This window comes from Pecten maximus, chromosome 12 (assembly GCF_902652985.1).
Source record: "Pecten maximus chromosome 12, xPecMax1.1, whole genome shotgun sequence".
Classification (NCBI taxonomy): Eukaryota; Metazoa; Mollusca; class Bivalvia; order Pectinida; family Pectinidae; genus Pecten; species Pecten maximus.
Window position 1 is genome coordinate 35,305,959 of NC_047026.1, and position 16,218 is coordinate 35,322,176.

The window sequence follows — 16,218 nt, forward strand, 5'->3', positions numbered from 1 at the left end:
CTACATGTATAAAAGCCAGTGAGTTGTCAGACATCCGACAATATAAAAGCCTGTGAGTTGTCTTATGTCCAACCCTTTAAAAGCCTGTGAGTTGTCAGACATCCAACCCTTTAAAAGCCTGTGAGTTGTCTTACATCCAACCCTATCAACACCCGTGAGTTATCAGACATCCGACCCTACATGTATAAAAGCCCGTGAGTTGTCAGACATCCAACCCTATAAAAGCCTGTGAGTTGTCTTACATCCAACCCTATAAACGCCTGTGAGTTGTCAGACTCCGACCCTATAAACACCCGTGAGTTGTCAATACATCCGACCCTACATGTATAAAAGCCCGTTAGTTGTCAGACATCCGACCCTATAAAAGCCTGTGAGTTGTCAGCCATCCAACCCTATAAAAGCCCGTGATTTGTCAGCCATTCGACCCTATAAAAGCCTGTGAACTGTCTTACATCCAACCCTATAAAAGCCTGCGAGTTGTCAGACATCAGACCCTATAAACGCCTGTGCGTTGTCAGACATCCAACCCTATAAACGCCTGTGCGTTGTCAGACATCCGACCCTATAAACACCTGTGCGTTGTCAGACATCTGACCCAATAAACGCCCGAGAGGTGTCATACATTACATATAAAATTTCAGAAAGATCACTTCAGTACTTTCTGAGATTTCTGAGAAATAGCGGTAACAAACTTAAATTGTTAAAATCCAAGATGGCTGCCTGTCGGCCATGTTGTTTTCTGACTGGTCCCAAAATGCAATATGCATAACTATGGACCAAGGAGAGCCTGCATATGAAATTTGGAAAAGATCCCTTCAGTACTTTCTGGGAAATAGCGATAACAAGCCCGTGAGTTGTCAGACATCCAACCCTTTAAAAGCCTGTGAGTTGTCTTACATCCAACCCTATAAACATCCGTGAGTTGTCAATACATCCGACCGTACATGTATAAAAGCCCGTGAGTTGTCAGACATCCAACCCTTTAAAAGCCTGTGAGTTGTCTTACATCCAACCCTATAAACACCTGTGAGTTATCAGACATCCGACCCTATAATGTTGTTTTCCGACTGGTCCCAAAATGCAATATGCATAACTACGGACTAAGGAGAGCCTACATATGAAATTTGGAAAAGATCCCTTCAGTACTTTCTGGGAAATAGCGATAACAAGAAATGTTTCCGGACAGGCATGGACGGAGGGATGGCCGGATGGACGGACGGACGGCCGGCCAGAGGGACGGACAGACGACGGACCATGGAAGTTATGTCTTCAACATCATACGGTTATCTCAATTTTTTTTACTTAATGCAATAAGCAACAGAAGAAACTGTCTGAAAAGTGGGAATAATTCAATTTCCAAATTATTAATTTCCATTTCCAGATAATTATATTGAGGTTGTTGTAATAGACTATACTGTTACATGTTAACTATCAAACAATGTTTCAGTGAGTATTTTCCTTGTGAAACTTTCAAAACAAACCTATCCTCAAACAGTAAAAGAGTATGTGTAACAGAGTTCAAATACCTGCACTTATTGCCGGCATTCCAACGTGGGCACAACCAAGATCTGCAGCTTTATCCAGGGCAAATTCCACAGTCCAGGAGAGGTCGTCTAAACATTTTTCCTTGTTTCTATAGTACCTCCATTGTGGCCCAACAGCATGGATGATGTACTTGTTTTTCAAGTTTCCTGCTTTGGTATGAACATTGTTTGTAACACTGATGGGTTTGCCACGTTTTAGAATAATTGATCTACACTCATAATCCACAAATGCTCCGGCACTGACAGAGATAGCCTTTGCCACTCCTCCAATATGTTTCAAATCGTCATTAGCAGCATTCACTATGGCATCTGTCTGAAGATGTGTTATGGAATGCTTATAAACGTAAACTTCTATCCCTTCCCTTGTTAGAAACAATGGAATTTTACCCACTCCAGGCTGTGATGAAGCCACTTGATGTGATCTTGACTGAATCCTTGACTGGCCAAGTTTGAAATTAGAATGTTTTGGATACTCTTTCATTTTGACATTTTGTAAAGAATAAAATGATACATTTGTATTGCATGTTTTTTCCACAATATGCGATTCTAATGAAAATATTTTGAAAGATTTTTATCACTTTTCAAATGATTATTTATTAATGTTAATCAAACAAAAATAAAAGGCCTAAGATCTTGGATTGCTCCATATCTGAATTTTATGTACTACAGCGCACTCTGTCTAAACCGGACACCTTTGGGACCACAAAATAAAGCCGGTTTGTAGAGAGTTCCGGATTGTAGAGATTCTACTTGATATCGTTGTTGAATGCAAAAAATAAAATAATAATAATAATAAAAGATATATTAAAAAGAAGATGTCATTGTGCATTATTCATGCATATACAAACTTTGAATTAAATAACACAATTTAATTCAGCACTGGCAATATGACATTATGTGTACGTTACATCGGTTGAAAACAATCACTGATTGTTGTTTGTTTTAATATATACATTAAGAGGCCTTCCACCGAGTCCGAACAATCAACCGATCTGACACTTTCTACAAGTGCAGATTCCCAATCTGAGGAATTAGCCAATTACGGCCAATTAATAATATACCTGTGCGGCAATTACAACTGTATAAACACTCGTCGGGAGCCCCGGAAGCTACCACTACCAGGGAAACATCAATGGGAACAACGCCGGTTTATACAGAGTAGATTTACTAGTATACAGAAGGAATGGGGTCGGAATATATGGCCGGATTACAGAATAGACAGAGTCCGGATTATGCAGAGTTTATTTACTATAAATAAAGAAGGGAATTTTCGGGACCAAATTATTTGGCCGGTTTTGGCAAATATCCGGATTGGTTTGTTTGTTTTTGTTTAACGTCCTATTAACACAGCCAGAGTCATTTAAGGACGTGCCAGGTTTTGGAGGTGGAGGAAAGCCGGAGTACCTGGAGAAAAACCACCGGCCTACGGTCAGTACCTGGCAACTGCCCCACGTAGGTTTCGAACTCGCAACCCAGTGGTGGAGGGCTAGTAATAAAGTGTTAACCACTCGGCCACCGCGGCCCCATCCGGATTGGACAGAGTCCGGTTTGGACAGAGTGCACTGTAGTAGCACATTTATATTCTTCTTTACAGATCATGCTTTCACCAAAAAGTCCATTATTTTCCAGTATCTATGATTGTTCAAGTGACCGATAATCAATAATATACATATGTACATTCAATTCCACAACGTTGAAATTTAAGAAACTTTATGCCCATGTTTGTGTCTATAGAATATACATGTACATGTATTATGATACATTATTATAACACAATTCTACTTACTTTCTGATGCTTTAGGTCATAATCTGAAAAAAAATATATCATGTCAATCAATAAAAATGACTCACAAGATGTGTATCAAAATATATATGCAGCAGCATTAATGGTTCAAGCTCATGCTTAAGCAATTTATTTCATGCCTATACGCTATGACATCATGGAAAAATATCTTTTTCATTTGACAATGAAAAGAATTATGGGAAAAAAGACAGTCCATATCATGTATATTATTAGATGTAAGGTTTCTTTCTAATGGAAGTTATACTATTAACTTAATGAGTTAATATCACTTTTTTTGTAATATCATGTTTTCTTGTAAAACTATAACACTGACAGGTTATCAAGGGCCCTATCATATGGCTGTATCCCCATCACCGTCAACAAACCATCTGTCCATTCGCCGAGACTGACATTTTATATGTGGACTTCAATAATACATTATATGTAAGTGCATGGAAGCAAAATATACAGGCATTATACTGTTACTCATTTCCTTCCACCAGTGCTACCGAGATATCACAGCAACGTGCTGACAGGAATTAACATTCAGCACATGCAACACTTGTCAAACCCAATTATGGAACTTACTGGAAAAAAACACAACATTCGCCAATTGACAGATCTATCTAGAACCATGCAAACTGATGTCTTTTCATTAGCCATTCCATCTTCCAGTAACATGAACAAATTCTTTTCTTAGACAATACATATAACTTTAAACTGTATTTCATTTTTCCTGGAGGTCTATCCATTCTCAGTCGAGTCATACAATAGTAATACCATCTAGAGTAGCATTATAGTCTATATTGTAAACACTTCATCAGTATAAACTGTGTAAATTTGTGTATTATGTCTTTGAGGTTGTATAATAAAGTCAATGTTTTTGTAGTTGCTACATTCTCCAAATCCTTGTTTACCTGGTCAGCTGCTCCTAATGCATTATACATTGGGGGAACTGAACATGAACTTAGATAATGTTTCTTTGAACAAACCACCTCGACTTTCACTCACACTTCAAACTGGAAACACTAGGGAGCAATGTTGAAGGATAATTGTTGCATCGTCAGTCAGTCATATTATAAACCCAGGGAAACCTACATGTTGAGTTTGAGAAATATCATGTTAGTTCCTTTAAAGAAATAACAATCTAACTTTAACTGTCAACATCCAAGATTGGGTGCCTGTCGACCACTTTGTTTTGCAAATAAATATCCAAATTAATTGGGCACAACTAGCTAGGGACCAAAGGAAACCCAATGTGAAGTTTGAGAAATATCCCTCCAGTTCTTTTCAACAAGAATTCCAAGGAAGTGGATGTGTCGCCTGTGCAGCAATCAAACTGATCTGCTCCACAAACCAAAATAAGTTTCATGCAAAATTTAAGTGGTTTTCATACAGAAACCAGTAACCAGTTGATTGACCCAAAGGGAACTGGACAGATTTTCTATTCATTTACAATGACCTTGACCTTTGAACCTGAAAAGCAATCCCAAGCAAGCACTTTTGGTAAGGAAGCACTGTGTGAAGTTTGAGTTTGATTGGCTGAAGGGAACTTGAGTTATCTCATGGAAACCAATTTTCTATTAACAGTAAAAGTGACCTTGACCTTTGACCTTTGAGCATCGAGCATGAAAGCAATTCCGAGCAAGCACTTCCTATAAGAAAGCAATGCATCAAGTTTGAGTTTGATTAGCCCAAGGGATCTCAAGTTATCGCAAGCAAACCAATTTTCTATTTATAGTAGCAAGGACCTTTGACCTTTGAACCTGAAAAGCAATCCCAAGCAAGCACTTTTGGTAAGGAAGCACTGTGTGAAGTTTGAGTTTGATTGGCTGAAGGGAACTTGAGTTATTGCATGGAAACCAATTTTCTATTAATAATAACAGTGACCGTGACCTTTGACCTTTGAACCTGAAAAGCAATCCCAAGCAAGCACTTTTAGTAAGGATAGCAAATATCAAATGTAAACATCTGAGATAGCTGCCTGTTGGCCATTTTATTGCCCTGATCAGACCTGAAATTGAATGGGAACAACTAACTAGGGATCAAAGGAGATGGCCTTCTGTTATTACTTCTGAAGAACTAGCGATAGGTTTGTTTATTGATGGACAGCAGATTATGAAAGTCAGATGGTGGGCTAAACAAGAGGCCCAGAGGGCCTATATCGCTCGCCTGGATACTGCAGTGATCACGGGGAAAAAAATTCTACAGAGAAAGAAGGATTTCAAAGATTTGCTATATTTCTCTTATTGAGGTGCTGTTCCTCAGGCCGTGGGGGGCAAACCCACCATTTATACAAAATTGGTTCCACGCCCTTCATCCAAGGATGCTTCTGATCAATTATAGACTTAATCCTTTAATTTAAGCCCTTCATCCAAGGATGCTTCTGATCAAATATAGACTTAATCCTTTAATTCATACAGTACAGAGGAATTCAGATTTTGAAGAATTTGCTATATTTCCCCTTTTTGGCCATAACCTTTTGGGCCCTTTGGGGGCAGGATAGAGTTCATACAGAATTGGTTCCAGGCCCTTCCCCAAGGATGCTTCAGACCAAATATAAATCAAATACTTTCAATCTTATATAGAAAAAAAACTTAAAATAATTTGCCCCTAGCTCAGGCCCCTGGGGGTCAGACTACACAATTGGTTCCATTTCACAAGAGGATGCTTCAGACCAAACATGGACCACATACATTATGTCTATCGTGACAAATAGTGATTTAGTATGAGTAGTGAAGATATAAGACTTACTTCTATTGGGCCCCACCCCTCAGGCCCCAGGGGGATTAGAGTCACCATTTATGCAAAATTTGTTCCCCTTTCCCAAAGGATACTTCTGAATAAATTTGGTCCAAACCTTTTTAGTACTTAATAACTAGTAGCGATTAAAATGACTTGCCTCTATTTCCCTTCTTTGACACCTCCCCTCCTGCCCTTTGGGTAGTAGCACGATTTAAAGGTTAAGTTGATGGACGACGGATGCCGCCCCATTACATAAACTCATCATTCCTTTGGACTTTGTGAGCTAAAAACTGGTCATGATCATCTCAGAATCATTTAAGGTTTGAGCTAAATACAATGATCAGAATTTGAAAAGTTAAAAAAAATAAAATTTCAAGGTGGCAGCCATGGTCGCCATCATGAATGTCAGACAACCTAAAAAATAATAATACTTTGTCAGGACCATTTCAGGATCATTCCAGGCAAGTTTAAGACGAATCCTACCAGTGGACCAAGAAGATTTTTTTTTATGTGGCCATTGCTGTCATATCAGATTTTGGACAGACTTGAAAAAAAAATTTTTTTAGGCAACTTGAGAAGATGTCCGAAAAGATGTTTTTCAAGATGGCGACCATCTTGGATGTCAGACAACCTAAAAAATAATCTTGGATCATAGATACCACAGAAGGGACTTGAGAAGTTTGAAATGTGCTTTTCAAAATCGACAGAGTGGCCATTGTGGACAGACATGAGAAATGACAGTACTTGTTCAGGGGCATTTTTGGATGGTTTGTAGCAAGTTTGAGCTGAATCCAATTGGTGGAGCTGGATAAGAGGTTTGAAATGTTTCTAAATATGGCGATCATGTCAGCCATCTTGGATTTCAGGCCAGCCAGAAAGTATCAAGTCTTGGTCAGGATCATCTTTGCATCATTTCATTTTGAGCTGAATTCCACTAGTGGAACTTCAGAAGCTTAAGTGAAAAGTTTAAAAGAGAACAATGATGGTTTGGTTCAGTTTTTTGTAATATCAATAGCCATGGTCATTTATTAAGGGATGATTGACAAAATATGATGGAAATTCTGACCCTGCAAGCCAGATGACCTTTTAAAGTATAATATGCAAATAATTATAGCCTGATTCTCGATTTCATACAAATATAGATGTCCATAGCATGCCACATTCTGTATTTTTTTTTTCATTTTCGCAATATGGATCAGCCATTTTATCATTTTCGCAATATGGATCACCCAATCATACTAAAATGCATAGTTGACCAATGATCATACCTATTTCCATTGGTTCTGGACCTGAAGCCATTTTCAGCAGTACCTGTTTAAAGAGAAATAGAAAGATGTACATGGATCTTACAACATTCACAGCACTATACAAGGACTTGTGAGACTACACCTAGAGCATGCCAATGGAGTCTGGAACCCACACTTCATCAAAATACATAATCAATAGAAAATAAACTTAGAAGATCTACCAAGCTAATACATGGATCATACCCTGAGAGACTTCAATGATTAACATTTCCAACATTGGCATATTGAAGAATTGAAGAGCCGGAAGAGACATGATAGACCTATTGTATACAAAATTATGACAGAGAAATGTTATCCCGTAGAGTCAACTTTTTATCACACCTAATAAGAACAACATCACCAGAGGACAAAATCTAAAATTATATATCTAAAACAAAGAATGCACCTGAATATCCGGAAAAATTCCTTCCTCCACTGAACCATGGATATATTGAACAGCCAGCCATTGGAGGTTGTAATATCACAAACAGTCAGAGCATTACAGCACAACTTTGACTGCCATTGAAAGAAGTCCAACCCATTACTTATAAACACAGGAAACTCCTCAAAGTCACACACAGAGAACTGTTATGGATATCAAACTCTTATGGAAAAGCTCAATACAATTAGATATATAAGAGCCTCCCATATACATATATATATATACAAATGTATATATACGTACCAACATTTGTACCCAAACTACACAATCATATTCAATTCACACCTTTGCATCCAACATAGAGTGATCTTTATTGGATTTCCGTAAGACTGATCTTTTCTCTCTTCTTCCTCTTAATAATTTGAAAGAAGGCTGAACCATCCAGATCTCTCTATGAAATAGGGTTAAAAAACTACAATACAAGCTGAAATTCAATGAACTTCAAGAAATATTGATGTAGGACTTCTGAGAAATAGCAACAACAGGCTTTAACAAAACAAGCAAATTTGTAAAATGTATATCCCCTGCTTCTTGACATATTACATGTACACTATATTGCAAGACTTCTCTTCTCGGCTGCCACTAAGAGCCCCGAGCCCTTAAAGCTTTAGACCTTGCTACCAAGTTTGAAGAAAATCTGTAAACATTTGTTCCAGTTATTGCATGGAATTATAGCATGACAGATGTTCGGACGGACAGACCCAAATTAATATCTCCTGTTAAAGTGAAAGCGGGGTATAAACATTTCAACATTGCTGCCTTTGGCAATATTATCTACAGAACTACATGTCAAGGGAAATCTATATGTGAAATTTGAAAAAAAATCCATGACAAACTCTGAGAAATAGAGATAACAAACTTCAAATGTCAAAATTCAAAATAGCCCTCTGTCACCCATCTTGTATTCTAAACAGTCTCAAAATGGAACATGCACAATACGGACCAAGAAAAACCTACAAAATCTTCAATGGTCAAAATTCAAAACGGAAGCCAGTCAGCCAACTTATTTTCCATCAAGTCTTAAAATGGAGCAACAAGAGTCCAAGGGGAACCTACATTGTACTGTACTGATGAAATTTGAGGAAGGTCCATTGATAATTTTCTGAGAAATAGTAATAAAAAATTTCAATTGTGAAAATTCAAAATGGCCACCTGTTGGCAATATTGTTTCCATATCATTCTTAAAATGTAATATGCACAACTAAGGAACCTACATGTGGAAGTTGAGAAAGATCTACATGTAAAAAGAACTTTCTGAGATAATAACAAGATGCACGATGGATGTCTAATGATGGACGAAGATGATGGTCAGGGCTAAAGATCACATACACTTAGAGTACAATCAAATACACTGTATGCCTTAATAAGGTCAGAAGCTGGTGAGTTTATTGGAACATGCAAATTTAAGAAAGAAAGACAAGATGCCCAATGGGCCTGTATTGCTCACCTGGCTCTGTAGCAACTTTGAAGATAATCTCGGTCATTTGTGCAGATACTATACCGATTACCACTTTATTCAAATATCAGAGAAAGCTAGGTATATTTATGTCAATAAATTGTCTAATCCTTTATTCCAGCATACTATTCGCCTTGGTTATGGAGAAGAAGTCATTTGTAGATTTTAGCCTATCTGACCCATTTGACCTTGTATGTAGGTAAAAGTCTTTCGTTTTGACAAATTTGGAAGCCCTTCACCCCAGTATGTTACAGGCCCAATGTCATGTCACTGGGCCTCTTAGTTATTGAAAAGAAGTCATTTTAAAGATTTTAGCCTTTTGATCCAGAAGACCTTGAATAAAGGTCAACGTCATTCATTTGAACAAACTTGGTAGCCATTTTCCCCATCATGCTACTGGCCCAACATCAAATACCTGGGCATCTTGGTTATTAAGAAGTTGTTTGAAGTTTTTAGCCAATTTGACCCATCTGACCTTAAATGAAGGTCAAGGTCATTTATTTAAACAAACTTGGAAGCGCTTCACCATCCCATGATACAAGCCTAATATCAAGTCCCTGGGCCTCTTTGTTATTGAGAAGAAGTGGTTTTAAAGATATTAGCCTATTTGACCCACTTGATCTTGAGTAAAGGTCAGGGTAATTCATTTGAATAATCTTAGCATGCTACAGTTAAACATCAATTCCCTGAGCCTTTTGGTTATTGAGAAGAAGTTGTTTGAAGATTTTAAACTATTCAACCTCTGTGACCTTGAATGTAGGTCAAAGTCATTCATTTGAACAAAAACATTAGCACTTCACCCCAGCATTCTACAGGCCTACTTTCAAGTCCCTGGGCCTCTTAATTGCTAATTGAGAAGAAGTTGCTAAAAGGAAAAAGTTGACGCTGGACGAATGAATTGACAGACGGACGGAGGATGGCGGACGCAGCACCACGGCATAAGCTCACTTGCCTTCGGGCAGGTGAGCCAATAAAACGTTTTTCAAAACAGACTGAAATCAAATTATTGGAAAGGTGAACGAAGGAAGGATTATACCCTAAAAGGAGTGAAATAGGTTAAGGAAAGGATTCCCTACAAGGGTTGAAATAAAAGGTGAAAGAAAGGATTCCCTACAAGGGGCTAAATAAAAGGTGAATGAAAGGATTCCTTACAAGGAGTGAAATAAAAGGTAATGAATGGATTCCCTACAGGGGTTGAAATAAAAGGTGAATGAATGGATTCCCTACCAGGAGGGAAATAAAAGGTGAATAAATGGATTCCTTACAAGGGTTGAAATAAAAGGTGAAGGAAAGGATTCCCTACAAGGAGTGAAATAAAAGGTGAATGAATGGATTCCCTACAAGGGTAGAAATAAAAGGTGAATGAATGGATTCCCTACAAGGAGTGAAATAAAAGGTGAATGAATGGATTCCTTACAAGGAGTGAAATAAAAGGTGAATGAATGGATTCCCTACAGGGGTTGAAATAAAAGGTGAATGAATGGAATCCCTACAGGGGTAGAAATAAAAGGTGAATGAATGGATTCCCTACAAGGAGTGAAATAAAAGGTGAATGAATGGAATCCTTACAAGGAGTGAAATAAAAGGTGAATGAATGGATTCCCTACAAGGAGTGAAATAAAAGGTGAATGAATGGATTCCCTACAAGGGTAGAAATAAAAGGTGAATGAATGGATTCCCTACAAGGAGTGAAATAAAAGGTGAATGAATGGATTCCCTACAAGGAGTGAAATAAAAGGTGAATGAATGGATTCCCTACAAGGGTAGAAACAAAAGGTGAATGAATGGATTCCCTACAAGGAGTGAAATAAAAGGCGAATGAATGGATTCCCTACAAGGAGTGAAATAAAAGGTTAATGAATGGATTCCCTACAAGGAGTGAAATAAAAGGTGAATGAATGGATTCCCTACAAGGAGTGAAATAAAAGGTGAATGAATGGATTCCCTACAAGGAGTGAAATAAAAGGTGAATGAATGGATTCCCTACAAGGAGTGAAATAAAAGGTGAATGAATGGATTCCCTACAAGGAGGGAAATAAAAGGTGAATGAATGGATTCCCTACAAGGGTAGAAATAAAAGGTGAATGAATGGATTCCCTACAAGGAGTGAAATAAAAGGTGAATGAATGGATTCCCTACAAGGAGTGAAATAAAAGGTGAATGAATGGATTCCTTACAAGGAGTGAAATAAAAGGTGAATGAATGGATTCCCTACAAGGAGTGAAATAAAAGGTGAATGAATGGATTCCCTATCAGGGTAGAAATAAAAGGTGAATGAATGAATTCCTTACAAGGAGTGAAATAATAAGTTAATGAATGGATTCCCTACAAGGAGTGAAATAAAAGGTGAATGAATGGATTCCCTACAAGGGTAGAAATAAAAGGTGAATGAAAGGATTCCTTACAATTAGTGAAACAAGAGGCCCATGGGCCTTAACGGTCACCTGATTTTTGAAATATTTCAGTAAATTTGAATGAAAGAAACAAATAAAACAAATGATAGTCAAAAATGTGATTTCCCTATAACTATAGTAAAGTTTATCCCCTCCCATGGGGCAAACGCAAGACCCCAGGGCTAGGAAATTCACAATTATGGTAAAGCACCTTAAGACCCTTCGATCTGTGAAGAGTATTTAATTCTACCTTATTTGGGCTGTAAGAAGAAGATTTTTAAAATTTCTGTTAATTTGACCCTTTTTGGCCCCGCCCATCAGCCCCTGGGGGTCAGTCAGGGCCAACATGTACATACCATCAAACTGTCATCCCAAGCTGATAATGTTAACGAAGTTAGAATGAATTCCAATAAAAATTCAACAAATAATAGTCAAAAATGTGATTTCCCTATATAAAGGAGGGATGTTGCCAGGGGCAAACATGAGACCCTAGGGTCATGAAATTCACAATTTTGGTAAAGCACCTTAAGATCCTTCCATCTATGTAGAGTATTTGATTCTACCATATCTGAGAGTAGAGAAGAAGATTTTTTAAATTTTAGTCTATTTGACCCTTTTTGGCCCCGCCCATCAGCCCCTGGGGGTCAACTAGGGCCAACATGTACATACCATCAAAGTGTCATCCCATGCTGATAATTTGATACAAGTTAGAATGAATTCCAATACAAATCCAACAAATAATAGTCAAAAATGTGATTTCCCTATATAAACTATAGTAAAGTTTACTCCCTCCCCAGGGGCAAACGTGAGACCCCAGGGTCATGAAATTCACAATTTTGGTAAAGCACCTTAAGACCCTTCCATCTATGAAGAGTATTTGATTCTACCATATCTGAGAGTAGAGAAGAAGATTTTTGAATTTTTTGTCAATTTTACCCTTTTTGGCCCCGCCCACCAGCCCCTGGGGGTCAACTAGGGCCAACATGTACATACCATCAAACTGTCATCCCATGCTGATAATTTGATACAAGTTAGAATGAATTCCAATACAAATCCAACAAATAATAGTCAAAAATGTGATTTCCCTATATAAACTATAGTAAAGTTTACCCCCTCCCCAGGGGCAAACATGAGACCCCAGGGTCATGAAATTCACAATTTTGGTAGAGCACCTTAAGACCCTTTCATCTATGAAGAGTGTTTGATTCCACCTTATCTGAGAGTAGAGAAGAAGATTTTTGAAGTTTTAGTCAATTTGACCCTTTTTGGCCCCGCCCCTCAGGCCCCTGGGGGGTGGGGACCATATAATTCACAATTTTGGTTCACCCTCAGCCATGGAAGCTTCCTGTAAAATTTCATTGAGTTTAGTTCAGCAGTTTTTAAAAAGAAGTTGAAAATGTAAATTGTTTACGATGCACGACGCACGACGCCGGACAAAAGGCGATTGCAATAGGTCAACTGAGACTTCGTCTCAGGTGACCTAACAAGAGATCCCAGAGGGATCTTGGCGCCCACCATTGAATGATCTTTATAGGTTCCATGTCAGATTGATCTTTTCCCTACTTTTCCCTTCCTCTAAGTCTTACTAATCTGTGTAAATTCAGAAACAGCCCTCTAGTACTTTTCAAACAAGGGAAACCTATATATAAAATTTAAGATTTAGCGATAATGGCTGTCTGTCGGCCATGTTGTTTTCGGATTGGTCCCAAAATGCAACACCAGGGACCAAGGGGAACCTACATATGAAATTTGAGAAAGATCCCTTCAGTACCTTCTGTAAAATAGCGATAACAAACTTCAATTGTCAAAATACAAGATGGCTGCCTGTCGGCCATGTTGTTTTCCGATTGGTCCCAAAATGCAATATGCATAACTAGGCACCAAGGGGATGCTACATATGAAATGTGAGAAAGATCTCGTCAGTGCATTCTGAGAAATAGCGATAACAAACTTCAGTTGTCAAAATCCAAGATGGCTGCCTGTCGGCCATGTTGTTTTTTGATTGGTCTCAAAATGCGATATGCATAACTAGGCACCAAGGGGAACCTATATATGAAATTTGAGAAAGATCCCTTCAGTACTTTCTGAGAAATAGCGATAACAAACTTCAATTGTCAAAATCCAAGATGGCTGCCTGTCGGCCATGTTGTTTTCCGATAGGTCTCAAAATGCGATATGCATAACTAGGTACCAAGGGGAACCTACATATGAAATTTGAGAAAGATCCCTTCAGCACTTTCTGAGAAATAGCGATAACAAGAATTGTTTACGGACGGACGGACGGACGGACGGACGGGCGGATGGAGGGACGGACGGACGGACGGACGGATGGAGGGACGGACGGACGGACGGACGGAGGGACGGACGGACGACGGACCACGGCGATTTGAATAGCCCACCATCTGATGATGGTGGGCTAATAAAAGGTGAAGAAATGATAGCATACAAGGAGTGAAATAAAACGTGAAGAAAATGATAGCCTTAAAAGAGTGAAATAACATATCAATGCATGACTAACTTTTTAAAGTTGAATTGGAAAAAAAAACTAGAACTGTGTGATGAATTAATCAAATATATGGTTTGTAATAGCTCTACATACATAGTACATTTATAAGTTTCTGGGCGTAAAGGCATAATTCACACAAGAAAACGTGATACATGTACATATATATCTTAACACAAACCTTTGATACTAAGTTTTCAGTATTGGTTATTCTTGATTTCATTCACATGTTGAATCTGTTGTTTTGACATACATGTGTATCTGTATGCACCTGAAACATGTGTATCGTAAGAGTATCATAAGAGTATCATAAGAGTATCACATGAGTATCATAAAAGTATCATAAGAGTATAATAAAAGGATCATAAAAGTATCATAAAAGTATCACAAGAGTATCATAAAAGTATCATAAGAGTATCACAAGGGTATCATAAGAGTATCATAAGAGTATCATAAGAGTATCATAAGAGTATCAAATGACTATCATAATAGTATCATAAGAGTATCATAAGAGTATCATAAAAGTATCATAAGAGTATCATATGAGTATCACAAGAGTATAATAAGAGTATCATAAGAGTATCATAATAGTATCAAACGACTATCATAAGAGTATCATAAGAGTATCAAATGACTATCATAAGAGTATCATAATAGTATCATATAAGTATCACAAGAGTATCATAAAAGTGTATGAGTATCATAAGGGTATCATACATGTAAGAGTATCATAAGAGTCTAAGGCTCTAGTACAATATTTTGCATCATCTTCCTCTTCAAGTTGAGATTTTATGCTTATACATTTGTTTTAGATTATGGCTTGATCATTAATTCAATATTTCTATCATCAAAAAAACTTGATACCAAGAAACATTTACATCATTTTTTATCTTGTTGATAAATTTTTACAGTTTGGCAAATTCTGGCATCAATTTCAAACCGGTCAATTGTAACTTACACTAAATCTTTAAACATTAAACTAATAAATAAAAACAAAATGTTTTGCCTCATAGTTCAGATAAAATGATATTTTTTTTTATACATGTGGGTAACCAGTTTATGTGTAAATGCTATCATGCATGCAAATATATTTTAAGCAAATATATTGTACCTCTCCATACAGATCTGTAGACAATGTCCTGAAATTTGTCAATCATATATCCACTGGAGTTTCAAAAGCTTATAAATCTAGGACTTATATCCAGGATTGCTGTCATGTACATAGACAAAAATGGTTTCATTGACCTGTTCAAGTCACCAGCCAGGTCTCAGCTTTAACACCTCAAATATAACTGGTTCCAAAACCTAAAACAGAACAAAATGATAATTGAAAATGTATAACATATGATTGGAATTGGTATCTTACCTAAACATGGACAGGAAATAGTGACATGTACCCTGAGAGACTCTGGACAGCACCAGAAACTGGCACTCAATGTAGAGAAATCAAACAAATGGAGAATGAACAAAAAACTTGTCATAGTTTAAATCTTCAGCAGTAGAGTTCAATACAACGTTGAGTTCAATAATGAACTTATACATTGATGCAGAACATTTGATATGGATATACATATGTATAGGCATTTGCCTGCATCCAGTATTATTATCATTTTATCATAGTTTATTATCATAAGCTCTATATATATAGTGGACCTGTATTGTCTCAACACTAAATAGCTGGTATCTGATAATAGTACACCAGGGAAACACAAAAAGTTAAATTGGATTTGACAAGTATTGTATAGCTCACCATTGTATAGCTTCATCAAATAGCCTGCCGAAGTAATTTTTTAATGTTTTAAATTGTATAACTTGTGGGCAATACACAGCAAATTACAGTAATTTAAATTGCTTGGTTTTAATATCAATTGGATGACAGTTTAAATGTCTTTAAACTTCCTGTTAAAATAACATTGACCTTCTTTCAAATGTAAAAACCATACAAACGCAGTTTTTAATATATATACCATGTCCAAATTCAATGTACAGTCAAACTTGTAATAGCGGACACCCTTATATAACGGACACCTGTCCATAACGGACACTTTCAGGAATCCCCAATGAAA

At 37.3% G+C, this 16,218-nt stretch overlaps 1 protein-coding gene across 1 annotated transcript in view; it reads right to left on the reverse strand.

The window, feature by feature from the left end:
* The window catches only part of LOC117339018, a 30,173-nt gene that overhangs the window by 11,727 nt on the left and 2,228 nt on the right, over positions 1-16,218 (reverse strand). The window contains exons 2-6 of the mRNA XM_033900383.1: positions 15,264-15,457; positions 14,334-14,423; positions 7,341-7,383; positions 3,331-3,353; positions 1,527-1,983 (exon numbers count right to left, since the gene is read on the reverse strand). Of these exons, the coding sequence (XP_033756274.1) occupies positions 1,527-1,983; positions 3,331-3,353; positions 7,341-7,383; positions 14,334-14,375 (565 nt within the window). The 5' untranslated portion in view covers positions 14,376-14,423; positions 15,264-15,457. The remainder of the gene's footprint in view (positions 1-1,526; positions 1,984-3,330; positions 3,354-7,340; positions 7,384-14,333; positions 14,424-15,263; positions 15,458-16,218) is intronic.